The 16,392-nt window shown below is 46.4% G+C and overlaps 1 protein-coding gene across 2 annotated transcripts in view; it reads left to right on the top strand.

Annotated features, from left to right (window-relative positions):
* LOC119433245 (eukaryotic translation initiation factor 2D) overlaps positions 1-16,392 on the top strand; it is a 45,457-nt gene that overhangs the window by 5,963 nt on the left and 23,102 nt on the right. Inside the window, exons 4-7 of one of the 2 annotated variants that reach the window (XM_049659003.1) lie at positions 416-568; positions 4,641-4,829; positions 7,014-7,216; positions 8,242-8,331. In XM_049659003.1, coding sequence (XP_049514960.1) covers positions 416-568; positions 4,641-4,829; positions 7,014-7,216; positions 8,242-8,331 — 635 coding nt within the window. The remainder of the gene's footprint in view (positions 1-415; positions 569-4,640; positions 4,830-7,013; positions 7,217-8,241; positions 8,332-16,392) is intronic. The other variant, XM_049659004.1, reaches the window with a different exon arrangement.

A 16,392-nucleotide genomic window follows, 5' to 3' on the forward strand; every position in this document is an offset into this window, starting at 1 on the left:
TGTGACTTTACAGCAGCGTGAATTTTGCCATATGGCGTAGCTTCATGGCAGTGCACCGTGTGCTGCTCTACAGCCACATTATAAGCCGAAAATTTAATCTATCATTCATCGATTATTTCAGGGGCTTCTGGTTATTTCGTGGGATTTTGGAAAATCCTCACCCAGTCTGAATAATCCATGGGCTACTATATATCGCCTTGCGTACATAGGTTATCTTTCTCGAGTCTCGCAACTGGCACCCTCTGCTGTGTAATCGTGACCACCTTATAATTGAATAAATACGGTACATCCTGAAAGGTGTACTCTTCCTTTATAGTGAGCTGCTCTACAACGAAATAGAAAGAAGTGCACGCAGGTAATAACTCAAACTTACAAAGTTGCAGTGCCTGATCTTGGTGAATCCTGGTTCTTGCAGTCCCAAGAAACCGACAGCCAAGCCGTGGTAGCAGAAGAGAACACTTCAGCTGCAGGTGCAGAGAACTCTGCACCCTCCGATGAGCCAGCAGCAACGGAGGCACAGCCAGAACAGTTGGAGGATGCTAAAGAACAACAGCAGGTGGAAGATACGGTCAGTACGACTCCTTCTGCGCTGCTTCACAACTTTTTCACGAGTTTTGTGGCAGGATGTGGTAAAGGTCCTTGCATTGCAGACTCATTACATAACGAGGGCTTGAATTCGGCAACATTGATGCCTTCAGGTAGCATATGTGGGTTTATTGACCAGTTGCCTTCACCCAAAAAGGTCGCGTACTCGTGACGCCTGCGGCAGAAAGGATGTTCCACATCCGCCGCCTAGGTTTGGGAGTGGTGGCGCTGGTTAACACTCCCAGGGGTTAGTTCTAGTTGCAAGACATAAATACCCCAGAAAGTGGATTGGAAGACGGCGCCGCGGTAGCTCAATGGTGAAATCATTGCACGCGTAATGCAAAGACGTGGGTTTGTTCCCCACGTGCGACCAGTTGTTTTTTCATCCACTTTAATTTCTGTTAATTTATCATTTCTTTAATTCAATTAGTAAGTACAAGTAATTCCCCCTATGTTGTCCTTGGTTTCATTGTTTGTTGGTTTCTTATGATATGATTAATAAAAATCGGGCCCCTTGGTTCCCTTTCTTCTTGTTCATTGCATTGTAGTGTGGTTTTCATAGAACATACTGTGTAATCTCGAGTAAGGGCCGCACCACCAATTTGGCAGCACAAAATTTGAAGAAAAAGAAAAGCCCAACTGAGAAGTGATCACGTTTGATTGCACGTGCGCAGTATATTTTCATGTGCTGCTACTAGATGTTGAAAGCTGTGCTTTGAACTGTGACATCCGGGTCGCAGCCAGGACCGGCTCCTCCATGTTCCTCCATGGCAGAGGGCAAGTCACCGTTGCCGTCTTTGTGCAGTTCGTTTTTGCAATCTGTTCAGCCACCTCTTTTGGCTCATCTGTGAGCTGCTGGGAGTCTGAAATGGAGAGGAAGCATTTCATGGCATATGACGCTGTATTTAAGCTCAAGGTTGCCGCATACACCACGGAACATGGCAAGCAAACAGCCAGCAGAAATTTCAGCGTTGATGACAAGTGCGTACATCGGTGGCTGAAGCAGAAAGGGGACCTTGCTGCAATGAACAGATCAAGCAAGGCATTCCGTCGAAAAGCGTGCAAGTTCCTAAAAGTCGTAGTAAAAAAAATTAGACCAAATGGTCTGGTCCTGTGTAAGGGCTGCACCTCGTAAAAGTCTACAAAAAAAAAAGTGCGGCCCTTACACGAGTCTATACAGTATTTGCACATTGAGTCTACTTCACTGTTGCAGTCAGAATGATCTAACAGAATGCTTGATAGCAGTGATCACTGGTTTCGCGCTCTTGACTGCATTTAAGGCAAAACATGAAAATCTCGGTATGGTTTTGCTACTGTTTTGTCTTTATTTATTTTTGAAGCAAGTGACATGCACATCTGTTATCTCAGGTAACATTCGTAACATTCCCAGGTGCATTGCACTCGCAAGTGCAGTGTGTTCAGTGGTTCAAGAAGCATGCATGATGCAGCGCATGCTTACAGTTTCCGACCAATATTTGAGACACCAATAATTTGGGCATGCTCAGTTATTTGGACAGCTCGCGGCACTGCCACTGGCCCCAAAGGCTTTATGTATATTAACGAACAAAACTTCAAGCACCTTACGGCATGCTGGTTTGTAATTTGTATTCCACCTGCTCAAATGCGTGCTAATTTAATTCAGCCACCAAGTCAAGCAGAAAGAGCAATGTCTTTGTTCTGATATGTCAGCGGCACGGTCACTGGCACTACTTCGAAACCTAAATCAGCAAAGCTTAGTCAAGTTAATGGTGGGGTGATGCAGCAGCTTGCCATGCCAGCTACGGCAAGGTGCAAATTGGCTTTCTCCATTGTTGGCTGAAATTATGTCGTATGAGGAAGCCCTTCATCTTTTTTGCCGTGCTTTTACATCTAACAAAAGTTAACGACAAAATACAGAAAGTGACATCATAGTCTCTCCATTCCTTTATCTTCTCCTTAAGTGAGCACTCAAAGGAGTCTAGCAAAATTTTGTAAGTGGATTCTATCTGAGGTTCAGGGTGGAAGGAGGCCTTGCCACTTTGGAATGTAGATTGAGGGAATCCCCATTGCCGTATCTCATTATGGTATTAACCCGATTCTAAGGTGCGCCTTTCTTTTTACAGCGTAAGCTGTTATGGGCTCATTCCAATAGCCGTTTCTGGTCACGATGATGCCGCCGCCGCGTAGCCGATATAGCGGGAAATGCAAAAAAAAACTACCCGCTCTCCGTCGGGATCGAACCCAGGCCCGCTGCACGAGAGTCGAATACTTTACCACTGAGCCACGCAAGCGCTTGCTCTCAGGCAAAGAAAAATTCCCTTTATACGCGCCCTGCGCCTGCACGCCTAGGCAGGCGCGCAGGCGCAGACGACCCGAGCCTCCACCAGTATGGTGGCGCCATCTAATTAACGTGCCTGCAACCGCCGCATGCGACGAGATGCAATTCAGACGAGGCGCGCAATCAACGCTATCCCGATGGTAGATGTGCGCCACGTGTTCTGGATAACTCTTCGGTACATGTTATGGCGTCTCCTCGCAAGGTATGAACCGCCTGCTGAAGAAGCGAATCGTAGAGCTACGTGCGCGGCTACAACCAGGCATCATCGGGCACAGCAGACTGCTGTGCAGAGAGCATTGCAACCGCAGCTCGCCATCGCCGGGCGGACAGTTCAGATCGTTCTCGTCAAAATCGAGGCGAAGACACTTTGCCGCGAAGACCCTGTTGTGCGTGGTGCCGAAATTGGAGCTACTCTTGTGCCGCTCAACCAGCTTACGCTGTGACTGTGCTGCATGTGCCACTTGTGGGGATGCGCGACTCTCAAGCGTCCCCTGATGTTGTTTTCCACGTATAGCTCACGTCTCCTGTAATCCGGCTTCTCCGCGTGGCTAAGCGCTGGCAGCGGTCGTGGTGGTTGCGGCGCATTGCCAGAGATGGCGCGAGGGTCGCGATGCTAACGCCACCGAACGGCGGGGTGACTTGGGAGCAAAAGTTCTTCTGGTTGGGGGTCGGTGGCGATGCGGACGTCCTGCGCGTGCGCCGATCCATGCTTCGTGAGACCGTCTCGCGTAGCTAGGAGCAGGGCACCGGTATGGACGAACACAGATCATTCGAACGCGCCACCGTTCGTGTGACCGTACACGTGAATGACTAGGCAGGGGGCGAACATATTCGCTCGCTATCCGGTCGCGGTGTGTCGGACTTTCTTGATTCGCCGTACGCCCATGTGAATGTTCTATGCATAGTAATTCGGCTAGTGTGCATTAGTGTATCAAAGGCGCAATAAATGCCCTTTTGATTGTTTACACTACTGTGTTGTCGTTCCTTTGTCCCAAGAGCCCGAGTGAGACCCCACACGCGCAGACCTGTGACTTGCTTTTTTTTCAAGAAAATTTGGTTGAAAATTGCCTGCGCGGTGCAATCGGATACGAAACCAAAACCGCCTTTGTGGCGTTTGTATGCTTTACTACATAACACGAATGTACTACTGCAAAGCTGACATTAGAAAACTGGCTACCATTCTGCAACGTTAGACCCTTGCCCATTTTTTTCTTGCTTAATAATTGGCTGCGCATTAGATTTCTACTTTGGACACATGGAAAGTAAGCGAGAGTTAGACACATAGAAAGTTGGCAAATAGTGCCAAATGAGCTGGTGGTGTTTTCTTTTTTTTGTTTAATTTGACCTGCCGGACAATTCAGTCAGTTTCGTTGGTCCTGTCAGGGTTGAATTAACAGAAGTCGACTGTAGTGTATATGGCATGAATGCATTTCAAGGCACCAAAGTGCAAGAAGTGGTTCGCAGAAAGATACACAAGCACAAACATTGTGTTTGTATATCTTTCCACTGACGACTTCCCACACTTCGGTGCTTAAACGAACTTGCCCAGATCGCTATCCTAATTAGGAATAGTGTGCCCAAAGTTGGCAAACGCTATCAGCCTTTCGTACAAAGGAGCCTAAGCAGGGCTTGCTTTCTGCGTATGTGCGGTGTCGCCGAGCCTATCGCTAAGGTGTGCTAAGCTGCTTGCATTTAAAATTTTGTAAAGCTACTCTCTGTTCTTATTTTTTGTGTCTAGGTGGACACAATGGATGCCCTGCTGGAGAGCTGTGTGCTGTCAGCGCTGCGATCCAAGCTGCCACTGCCGCTGCTTGCAAGCAGCCTCTACAGTGGCCACGTCCTGCCACGCTGTCCACCGGGTCGGCAGATCGACATCCGCCGCACCTCCTACAAGAAGCTGTCCACCTACCTGGCGCATTTGCAGTCGGTGAGCACCCGCATCGTACCATCTCCACTCGCAACCAACCCTTTCACATTTCATTTAAAGTTACCGCTAGTAATTTTCATAGGGAACTCTGTGGGTTTAACAAATGCTGGCATCCAAATTTAAGATTTCTTCAACAAAACTTTGGTGGAGATTAATGGTATGTGATTGGCTTGGAAATTAGGCTACAACACAGATGTCTACATCAAAGGCACTTGCACCATTTCTTCCTGCCACTTCCTAAGATTCAATTTTTTTTCTTCATAAATGATATCCATTGCATTTTGTTGTCTTCCAAATCATGTTTCATTCTTTTTCTTTCCTCTTCTTGTTTGTTGTTTGTTGGTTGGAAACACCAGATGCAGTGCTGCTGATAGCACAGTTCATCACTTTTTATTTTTCAAGCTTCATGAGCACTTTCACTTTCTGGTAACCAGGTTCCCAGTGGTATGTTGCACTTTTTGAACAACAACCCTGTGAAAGTGGCGGCAAGTGCAGTACCAATTCAGTGGTTCTTATGCTCTTTAGGACAAATGTAGTATTCTTAAACACTTCTTGTTAGTGTATTGTTAAACTTGTTAAAGGTATTGTTAAGCACTTCTTATTCTTCTTCACCTTGCTATGCAGTGCAAACAAAGCTCTGCTTGGTGGATTAATGGGACACTGAAGATGAATAATAAATCAGTCTAGGTTGATGAAGTATCGTTTCAGAGTTCTATTTTTGTTCATTTTGCAGTAACAGGTTGATCATTAGAAGAAAAAAATGGAACTCAAAGTTTCCTTTCCTAAATATTGTGGCAGAACCCCAGCCGGTATGTCCGTATTGTTTCACAGATTTCAACATATTTCTTCGTACTTGCGTTGTGGTGGCTTAGTGGAAAGTGCTTGAACTTGGTTAAATCCAATGTTTGGACTTTTTAGAATATAGTGTAGTGCAACCTTACTTATAAAAAAAATAAAAAATTGGCAGGACCCATCTCACGATGACTGTTGACGGGAATGCGCTTAGCATTGAATCAATGTACTGACACAACACCGTGCCACCATCGAAACGAGTTATAGTACCACCATCGAAATTGCAATGGGACTGCTCTTTCGTGCTTCCCTAAGAACAATCTGAGGCCACTTTCAAAGGCCACCCGCTGGTGTACGTGAGCACTTAGACACGCGTCATGCGGCGACCGGGCTTTTCTCTGGTGCTTCTTTCTGGACTTGTTGCACCATCTAGTGGTGCTTCCGAGAAGTCTGCACATGGCCTTCGAGACTGTGGTGCACCGGTGCCGGCGAATGCCGAGAAATGTTCCCTCGCTTGCCGCACACCTGGCGGCACCTACCCAGTGCATTTGTGGCGCAGCCAGCCAATGCGCCGGGTTGCCGCCCTTGTGGAACCCTTGTGACGTGGGTTCAATTCCGCTCAGCACCGGAGGAATTTAAGGGATCGTCGTTGTGGAGGAGCACATTCCCAGTGGCACATACCTAGTTACCCAAGTTGGCATCAGAGAGCGTCTTCGAATAGCGGTACCTATCCAGTCCTCCATCGACAGCACCCATGTAGGCGTGAAAGAGGTTTGTTGAAGAGCGGCACGTATGTATACACATTGCCACTAACTCAGTGACCCAAGTTCATCCAATGGTTGGTTTCGGACCCTGTTCCCTTGGCACAGCAGCCCGATGCACTACCAATTCGACCACGGAGTACCCAGTGACCCAGGCAGACAGGAAAATGGTTTTGACATGCATGCACACCCACTCGGAGAGAAAGAGAGAGCCCCTGGAAAGTGCATAAAGTACCCGAAGAATGCTAACACATTAAGAAAGTTAACTAGGGCTGAGCAAACATCATCAAAATCCATAAAGCTAAGGCGAGCTGGTGCAAAAACTTAAAGCTGGCGTCGTCTTCCGTATTTCAATTTATGTCTAACTTGAAAGGTGAAATCACACATTAGTTTTCACCATGTTGAGCATAAGCTTATAGTAGCCCAGCTTAGAATTCTCGTATTACTGTTCTCACAAAGGTGCTATTGCTAAGTCAGTTAGCCAATCAATCAATCAATCAATCAGCTTTATTTACTTCATTATCAAAAAGTGTGTTCGTAACACTAGTACTGCTAGTCAACTGGCAAGTTTCCGGTGAGTGGTGGAAGGCAGTCATTCTAAGAGGTTGGTTCTGCGGGGGTTTGCTCCCAGGAAGGTCTGCTGGCGCTGAAGGAGACCAGTCCGGGTGTCCAGAGCATCGTGTCAGTTCGTAGGGAACACCCGCGGCTCCGCGGCTTCTCCCAGATGGCACTGCCTCCGGCCGAACCGCCCAAGGAGGACGGCTACCGTTTTCCCACCATCAGGGAGCTGCGCTCCATCACGGCGGCCGTGCTGCCCCTGTTCCCACGTCGGCAGTGAGTATTGTGATCGTTTTCTACGGCGTTCTGCTTCTGAACTCGAGGTCGCGGGTGCAATTCTCGGCTGCTGTAGCTGCATGCCGATGGAGTTGAAATGCAAGAACGCCGGAGCTGGAATGCAAGAATGCTATAGGTGCACATTAAGAAACCTCAGTGATTAAACTTGATTCGCAACCCTCCATTAGGGCTTCTGTCATAGCCCACTGTGCAACTTTGGGGTGTTAAACTGCAATACAATACAATAAAATTCAAAATGACATTACAGTAAACCCTCATTACCTCAAACCCTGATATCTCAAAATATTGGGTAAGATGAAATTTTTTTGTTGCTGTGGGGTCAACCCACGTGTTTTTTACCCCTTATCTCAAAATGTTTTTGTGCCAGACTTCAGATATCTCAAAATCTTGACTTCAAAAATACAGTGGAATCCAAGGGCTAAAATGGCCACAGGAATGTCCAAAATAGCTCTGAAGGCTTGCCAGTACACTTGTACTTGTACGGCGGGTTCACTCTTGGTATGCCTCACCGGAACACATCGTTTCACCACGTAACATCTCTGTATTGCGGCGAGGCTGACTTTCGTAAACCGGCAATATGCACTGCATCGAGCTTGCCGCGCGACTGGCCGCTCGAGGCACTTTGCGTGTATTCGCGGGCTTCTTTCACACTCGGAAAAACACATTTATGTAGCACGAATTGAGCAACAGAAAGCTGTGTCGAGAGTTTCTCATTTTGCTCTGCATTTTTTCTCATTGACACTTTTCATCTAACTGTAATATTTGAGAAGTTGAATAATTAATGAAGACTAATTATGTAATGAGGTGGAATGCAAAAAATAATCTGAGTATCTCCAAGCGACGGCAAACGACATTACCTTGGTTCTGTCCAGCTACGTAGCATTTGCATATTTTTTAAAGTTTGGCCAATGTTACTTGGGACACCCAGTATAGCGAGCACTTGAATGTGCATGCCCACTCGTGTCGGCACCCTGAATGCAATGTCGTGCTCCCTCTTTTGGCAGCAAAGGACACGCACTCGGACTGGACGAAGTGAAAGCCACCATACGGAGCTACGTAAAGGAAAATGAACTGCAAGATCCAGATGACAAAAGGTTAGTGCATTCATATTTCTTTCTGCAGAGAACAAGTACAGAGGGCAAACTGCCACAGCAGCTTAGTGACTAAGGCATTATACTGCTGAGCTCAAGGTTATGGGTTCGATTCCAGTAACAGCGGCCTCATTTCGGTGGGGGCCCAATGCAAAAATGCTTGTCGGCTTAGGTTTAGGTGCAGGTTAAACAACCCCATATGATCAAAATTGATTCCAGGTCCCCCACTGCAGCGTGCCTCATAATCAAATCGCAGTTTGGCACATAGAAACCCAGAATTTCATTGATTTTAATTGACGACAGAGGACATTTCAAAAGGAATACACCTCTTCTGTGTTATTCAATGAAAAATATTTTGCATTGCCCTTGCAAATAACAGATTGCAGTCAGACCTCTATATAAAGAACATGGATATAACGAGTTATCAGATAGTGTAATGAAGTAAATCTAAAATGTTTCTCACTGATATCAGCAGGTAATGAGTGTATGCTTGTCATGAATATTGGATATAACAAAAGTGTTAGGTATTTTTGTGTTGGATGCAAGTTTGTTATAACGGTCTTTGAGTGCATGTAGCTGGTATCCCAATACAAGGGCCATTGACTTATCTCCTTAGTGTAAATAAAATTCGGAGCTCTAGCATCACTGTTTGGTTCATCTGAGGTGCACGATTGACATGTAATGGGTTCATGTCCCTTAAAATTTTCATTAAAAAGTGAGACAGGCAATGCTAATCTTATCGCATTCAGGACTTGCGTAGATCAAATGCAAGGTGGTTTAAATTGTAATCACTAATGGTAATCAGTTTATGAACATAATTTAGCTGAACCTCGTTATAATGAAGTCATGTCCAACATGAAAATACCTTATCCGATGTGAACAGAGACCTATTGCCTTGATGCGTTTAGAAAAATATGATTGTACTTGCAAATTTAGAAAGATAAGGTGTAGCAAACAGTAAAAAAAGGGGATTCTCCTGCAGAACAGATGACCACCAAAAGAATACACAGATAGACAGGACGGGTGCTGTCCTGCATACGTCTGTGTTCCTTCGGTGATGATCTGTTTCGTGCTAGAATCTGCTTGTTTGCTTTCATGCACCAAGTAGCTGAGCAACATGTTCTTTTTAAGGTGTAGTTAATGACGCCACAAGAGCGTCTGAAACCACTAACTCAAAAATTCGACAAATCCCTCATCATTCCCGTGGCACATCCCAGCATTCCATGCAAGATCACAGTACCAGATTTACCTTTAGTAATTTTTGTAGGAAACCTTATGACAGAGCTGAAAAAACAGTCATTTGCTCCTGACATGCCGCAGCCTGGTGCAGATGGACCCTCGGCTGAGTGACGCAGCCGCCTGCTCATCGGAAAAGCTCAGTTGGGAAGAACTCTTCAGCAGAGTGTTGTCGCGGATGCAGCCTGCACACGAGGTGACGCCCGCGGGTGGTGGGCCACCCGTCGTCCACCGTGGTGCCCTGCCCTTCATTTCGTTCACGGTGGCCCAGCGGACGGGCAACAAGAAGGTGACCCTCGTCGAGGGTCTCGAGACATACGGCATCGACGTTGCGCACCTGGCCCACGAGGCGAGTCCCACTTTTTCTGCAAATACAGTGGAATCTCATTAGTTCAACCTTGCTTAATTTGAACTTCCGGTTAATTCGAACTGGCGCGGTCGTCCCTGCTTAATGATGTTACACGCGGTCATTCAAACTTGCATATGTTCGCGCTAATTTGTTCGAACAGACCATGCCCTCAACCACACTTTCGCCAGTGGCGCACCAACCCCCACGCTGGCTGCTGCTGTGAAGGCTGCGGCTGTGTAAATACAGCTGCTGAATGATTTTTTGAGCATGTGGTTTTTCGAATCTGCTCGATTATTTGGATTTCGTCAAAGCTCGGAGAACTCGCTAGAACCAGTCTATAATGGTGACAGGAATTTTGGACATACGTAGTACTCTGTCATGGCCAAGTTTTTCAGACTGATCCTTGTGGTCTGTTTTATTTTATATCAGTAAGCTTTTTAAATAGTAGATTTTGAATCAAATCAAGAAAAAAAGGAAGTTGAATATCGAATCGAATTTCTAAAAATTGTGGGGTCGCAAACATGCTCTTAGGACAAAGGAATGACAACACAGTAGCGCAAATAATCACAAGGCCATTTATTGCACCTTTTATACACTAATGCCTGCTAGCCGAATTACTACCCATAGAACATGCCGATGGGCGCACATGAAATTGAGGACGTCCGAGTCAACGCGACCGGATAGCGAGCGAATATGTTTGCCCCATGTTAGACACCAGCGCTTAATCGGTCATGTGTACAGTCACATGAATGGTGGCGCATTCGAACGATCATGGAAAGCGGGACAGCGCACGCGCAGAGCGTCCGCACCGTTTGCCGATCCCAACCCAAAGAGGAACAGCCTTCTCCCTTTTGCACCCGAGTAACCCCGCCGTTCAGTGGCGTTACAACACTTGCGCCATCTGTCGTACAACTCTGCAACCACGCCGACTGTCACCGGCGCAGTGTTATGCGGCGAAGCCAGATTACAGGAGATGGGAGTCATGCGGGGAAAACAACATCAGGAGACACGTGAGAGTCGTGCATCCCCACAAAATTTATCACGAAGGTTAATGCTTACAAATCTTGTGCATCATGCTGGACATGCTTGGGAGTCTACTAGCATCTTCCCTGAACAGTCGATTGTGTGTCGCACAGGTTCAAGTGGGCGTGGCGGCCAGCACAACCCTGACCACTCTGGCCAATGGCAAGCAACAGCTTCTGGTCCAGGGCAACCAGGTAACAAAAAGTGCCTGCGCTCGAATGCACACCCACTGTCTTTCGTGCATAGAGCTGAGAAACAGAAGCAATGTTGGGTCCAGTCTGTGTTTCCTTGGAGAGCTGCATTTGATCTAATGAAGGTTTCTTCATTAGATCAAATTCGCACATGCAATAGCATGGAGCCTTACTGAAAGCAACCACCTACTGATCCTTCAGATTGAGATTTATTTCACATTTGTTTCATAATCCACTACGGAAAGCACTGAGCCATCGTTTCTCAAGCCAGCCATGACAGGCTGTGCTGATTTGAACAGTGATGCTGTTAGCCGAGAAAGCACTTCTTACTCTTGTTAACCCTATGTGAGCTAGCAAAGGACTGTACTAAAAAATTAAAAGACAACCCTGCACCTAAAAAGTTAATGTTTGTCTATGCCAGTACTTCTATTGGGTTACGAGGCCTAGCAGGCATACCACCGAGAGACTAAGCAAAGTGTGCTAGGCAGGTTCACTTGTTTGGGGCTTCCTGAAGGCAAAGAAAGCTAAGGCAGTTCCTTGCAAGCTTGTACAACCTTTGCCACCAAACGGTACAAGAAGCGGAGTGCTCCTCAGTCCAGCTTTCCATAAAGGCGACGGATCAGTATTCACGTTGATGAAGTTATGTGCAACCATCATGCAGGAAAAGGGTATCTCGTAAGCAGTAAGAGAGTGTGCGCATGGTGAGCTTGTCACTGCCAAAGTCACACTGCGAAGCAAAGAGCAGCTGAAAAATGTTCGCTGTGCACGCTCATGTTCTTGTTGTGTGTCCTGCTCCAACCGTGTGGCACGTACTCCGCAGTGCAGTATGTATGTCTTGCAGCCTGTAAATTGTGCACGTGATTGTTGACCGTGGACGAGTGAAAGGAAGTACAGTTGTGAGTGGGGGTGTGCAAATATCAAATTGTTCGAATATGAATACTTAGCTTCCAATATCAAATAATCATGTTCACGTGCATTTAAGTTTGGTTATTTTAACATATTGGAACATCACAATTACATTGTTAATGGTAAAAGAACAGACTAGCAAGCGTTGTACTATAAAAGGTTCTTTATTTGGCTTATGTTAACTTTTAAAATTGAGTTATTTCCACTAGCTGTCTGTTCTCGCCAACCCGTGCCTTATTATTCAGCATCAAATACCCGTAAACTCAGAGGCACTTGACCTTATGTCAACTGTCTTAAATCGCATTTGCAGACGAAATTTTGGCAGCAGCACGAAATAATCACAAAAATTAAGCGCAAAATCAGACGCACATTGTTAGAATAAGTAGAAGCAACCGCGAAGAACCCTGTTTTCACCCGCATAGGCCAGTAATCCAGTTTCGATATCAAAAACATATATTTTTCGTGGCGCATCCACTCGTATTTCAAATGTAAGCTTTTGCACGCTACCCTATATCTGTGCTATCTAAAACTTCGCTTTTTATGTCGTCCAAATTTTTGTTGCAGTTCGCTTTGAGTGTAGACCGTGTACATAGGTCGCAGCAAAATGTAGCTGTTCTTCTGGTGCATTGGTCCACAAACTTTAGATTGTGGCTGTACAGGGCGCTTTGCACCGTGACTGGAGCTATGCTGCACCAATCGTTTAACGGGAGGCTCCCTCGGTGTGGCTGTTACAGGTTGTATTTCTGGAGAAGCTGCTGACTGGTCCATCGTACGGCGTGCCACGCAAGTACCTCAAAGGCTTGGAACAAGCGCCAGGAAAGAAAAAAGGAGGAGGCCCCCGAAAATGAACTCGAGCACCCATTTCTCTCACCGACAGAGACAGTGGCGCCACCTCTTTCTCAGCAGGCTGCCTTCTGGCCAATCATGGCTTCCCGTCTTTGGCCAGGCATCTGCAGTTACTGGACTTGAGTGACATGCTTAGCCAAATGATAAGAAAGGGAGCAAGAGTTAAAAGATGCATTTTCCGTGAAGGCCTGTTCCCGAAATGCCATGACCCTGACTCGTGCTGAACTTGGAAAAGTTGCTTTGCCATCATCAAGACCAGCAAATGCGCCTGGGGTCCTCACGAATGCCACGCAACTGACGAAAACTGTTGGAGCAATCACTCCTCTTAAGCTATATTTACAGGAGCCTTATTCTGAACCAATAGCTCATGAAAAATATTACTTTCAGTGTGTATTGATTGGCTCAGCCAACGAATGTCAATGTGACAAAAGGACACCTCTATTCGGCAGCATTACTTTCGTGTTGCAGAATTGATGGCTGCATTAGCAAATGCCCACCGCTCCGAAGAGCTGTTATGCCTTGCATTACGTCAGGCATCATACCAGAAGTGAAACTATATCTCCAAGAGTGATTTTGAGAATACAGCACTTGAAGCGATAGCCATGCAACATTCACTCTGGGAGTGTTTGACCACACACAGCATTGGACTGTACTGAATGGTACAGTGCAGAGGTGCAGCCAAGTGTCTCATTTGGCTCAACAAAGCCACTTTATTAGCAAAGTGTCTTGCTTATTGTAAAGTTGAAAAGTGCTAAAGATAAAAAAAAGTGTTGGTGCAGTCATTGACTATGCAAATACGTGAAGCAATTTGCTCGGGTCTCTAATTATTTATTAAAATACTATGTGGTTTTTACAGGGCTGTACAAGAATTAAGTCACAAAAACATGTAGTGGAATATGGATGTTATGAACCGTGTCACATGTGTCTGAAAAATTATAAATTTAAAGAAAAGCATCTAGAGCAAACACACCAGCTTTAGCGAATGCTTTAAAAAAGGATAAAGAAAAAACTCACAAGAACAGCAGCATAGCACAGTTTCAATTGCAACCTTATACTTAACAAAATACTACAGTGAGCCTTGCTGTGATTATGCAAATGGTCTGGCAGCCAGATGTGATAAATTGCTAACAAGAAACATGTGTGAAATAACAAGGAAACACCACATAAGCATGTTTATGGAATTACGTTGAAAAGTGGTCTATCAATTGCAATTTTGCGAGTCAACGTGTCGCAAACTAAGCATCTGCCCTTCTGTAGCAAGCTGTTTGTGTTCTTTAAAACAAAATTTGCTGCAGCGCCTGCACAAGTGCCTTGTTACTTCTAGCACAGTTAAACCTTGTAACGAGGTTGCATCAGACATGAAAAAAAAAACTTTGCCACGCTCGATATTCGTTATAAGCACATGTGTGTTACAGCTGATATGGGTGAGAATCGTTTTAGATGTACAGTGGAATCTCGATGATACGAATCTCACGGGGTCAAGAAAAATATTCGTATTAGCCGAAATTCGTATCATCGAAACACAATTAAAACTAGCTAAATTAAAGAGTCGGAGGTGAACTCACTCAGGCACACGTACGTAAAAAGCATTTACAGTATAGACCACTTATAACGTAACCGTTTATAGTGCAGAACTGGCTACAACGCGGCCTTTTCCGACTCCCATTTACCCTCCTATAGAACTCCATGTATACGCATACCGCTTACAGTGCAGTCGCATGAGAGGAAATTGCGGCTTCTGCGAGAAAATCTCGCCAACAAGGGCGGTTGCGAGCACAAGGTGCGCCCACCGATGGGAGAGGAGATCAACGAGGGTGATGGGGAGGAGGAGCATGAGACGTGGAGCACGAGTCCAAGGGCGATAAAGTCATCACCGCGCGCCGTATGTGGGAGTGAAAGCGCGCGGGGGACGCGCGCCTTCACGGACAGCGAACGCACAGCAGAGAGCAAACGCAACTTCCGTTGCGCGAAAGGCCGTGGGGCTATGGGAGGGAGAGAGGGAGGGTGATGCTGTGCTGGGGCGCCAAATGCGTATCTTGCAACCGAGCGTAAGGGTAACTGGCGATGAAATCTCCCCACGCGAAAGGAGCAAAGCGGGAAGGTAGCCCGGGAGGGAGGGAGTGGGGGGGGCTCCTACTCTACCAACAAATGCATTCTTGTACTTTGCGCCTGTGCCGGCTGTCGGTATTGTCGCGCGCACCGTATCTTGAAAGCGATCTCCACACGGCTCTGACCTTTGTATGCGCTGTGCTTACGCCGCTCAGTTTCCATTGAAGCGATAGACCGCACGAACCTTCGCTTGCTGCGGCGGCCGCGCGTGGGGAAGCGCGGCAGCGCGGCCGCCGCAGCGAGCGAAGATATAAAAATAAAAGCACAAAAGTAACAAAAGCGCCACCACTTCAAACTCTTCACGCCCACTCGCGGCTTCCGCGCTGTCCGGCATCGCGTCCGCGCCTCCGCACCAAAAGAGAAAGGGAAAATGCGCGTGAATGCGTGCTGTTCTCTTTCGCGGCCGTCGGTGGGGCGGCGTTTATTCGTATCAACCGACGCGGGTCGAAAATCGATTCGTAACAACCGTTCTCTAGCATGTTGCAAAGTAATGGGGCTCGGCCAGGACCTCAGAAAAATTGGTATCATCCGTGATCGTATCACTGAGATTCCACTGTACTTTCTTATATCTGATAATTCGTTATATCCGGGTTCGCCATATCGAGGCTCGGCTTACCTAAAAGGATAGCTTCGTAATCCTCAGCAGAACAAATGGTTATGTGAGCCAATGTAGGCCAGTTTCAGTAACACAGCATCAGCAAAGCATACCTGCCAGCTCCCCGAATTTTCTGTAACACTTACGAATTCGGGCTCGTTTTGCAATTTTATTAACGTTGCATCGGGTTTTATGAAAAATAAATTCTCTTTGCAATAGAGTTTCACTCGTTATCTCCGCCCATACCCATGAAAGTCTTCTGATTGTGAAACAACGCAGGGGGGGGGGGGTACCTGTTCTGAACAAGTTTTGTTCACAAGTTTCTGAAGCGGGAGTAATCGACAAAAGCAAAGTTGCTCGAACAGTCACTGTGATCTATAAACAGTGTGTTGCTTGTCGGGTTTGTGCTGTTCCAAGTTTGCTGATGCTTGTAAGCTGCATATAGAGGTAAATCACCTTTAGTAAAATATGCGTGTATACCTCGGAAGACGCATGCTCAGGGCAAAAGTTTTTCAGTATTGCATGTTATTGCCCCACTTCTCCCTCCCCCCTTCCGGTGTTGTGATTTCGCAAGTTTTGATGTGCACAAATTGGTGAGTATGGCATACTATGATGTTGAGTACCATTAAGCCGGGAGTCTGGTGGACTCAACTGAGACCTGGTGCTTGTCAAACATGTTTGAGGCCAGGGATTGACCACAAGAAAAGTTCATACATTGTTAACATTTGATGTGTGGGTTGACTAATATGGACAGGCTTTATGAGATAGTCGGCGAAGGTGTCGCGTCCAAATGTACATGACCACATTGC

The sequence above is a fragment of the Dermacentor silvarum genome, chromosome 11 (genome assembly GCF_013339745.2).
Source record: "Dermacentor silvarum isolate Dsil-2018 chromosome 11, BIME_Dsil_1.4, whole genome shotgun sequence".
Lineage (NCBI taxonomy): Eukaryota > Metazoa > Arthropoda > Arachnida > Ixodida > Ixodidae > Dermacentor > Dermacentor silvarum.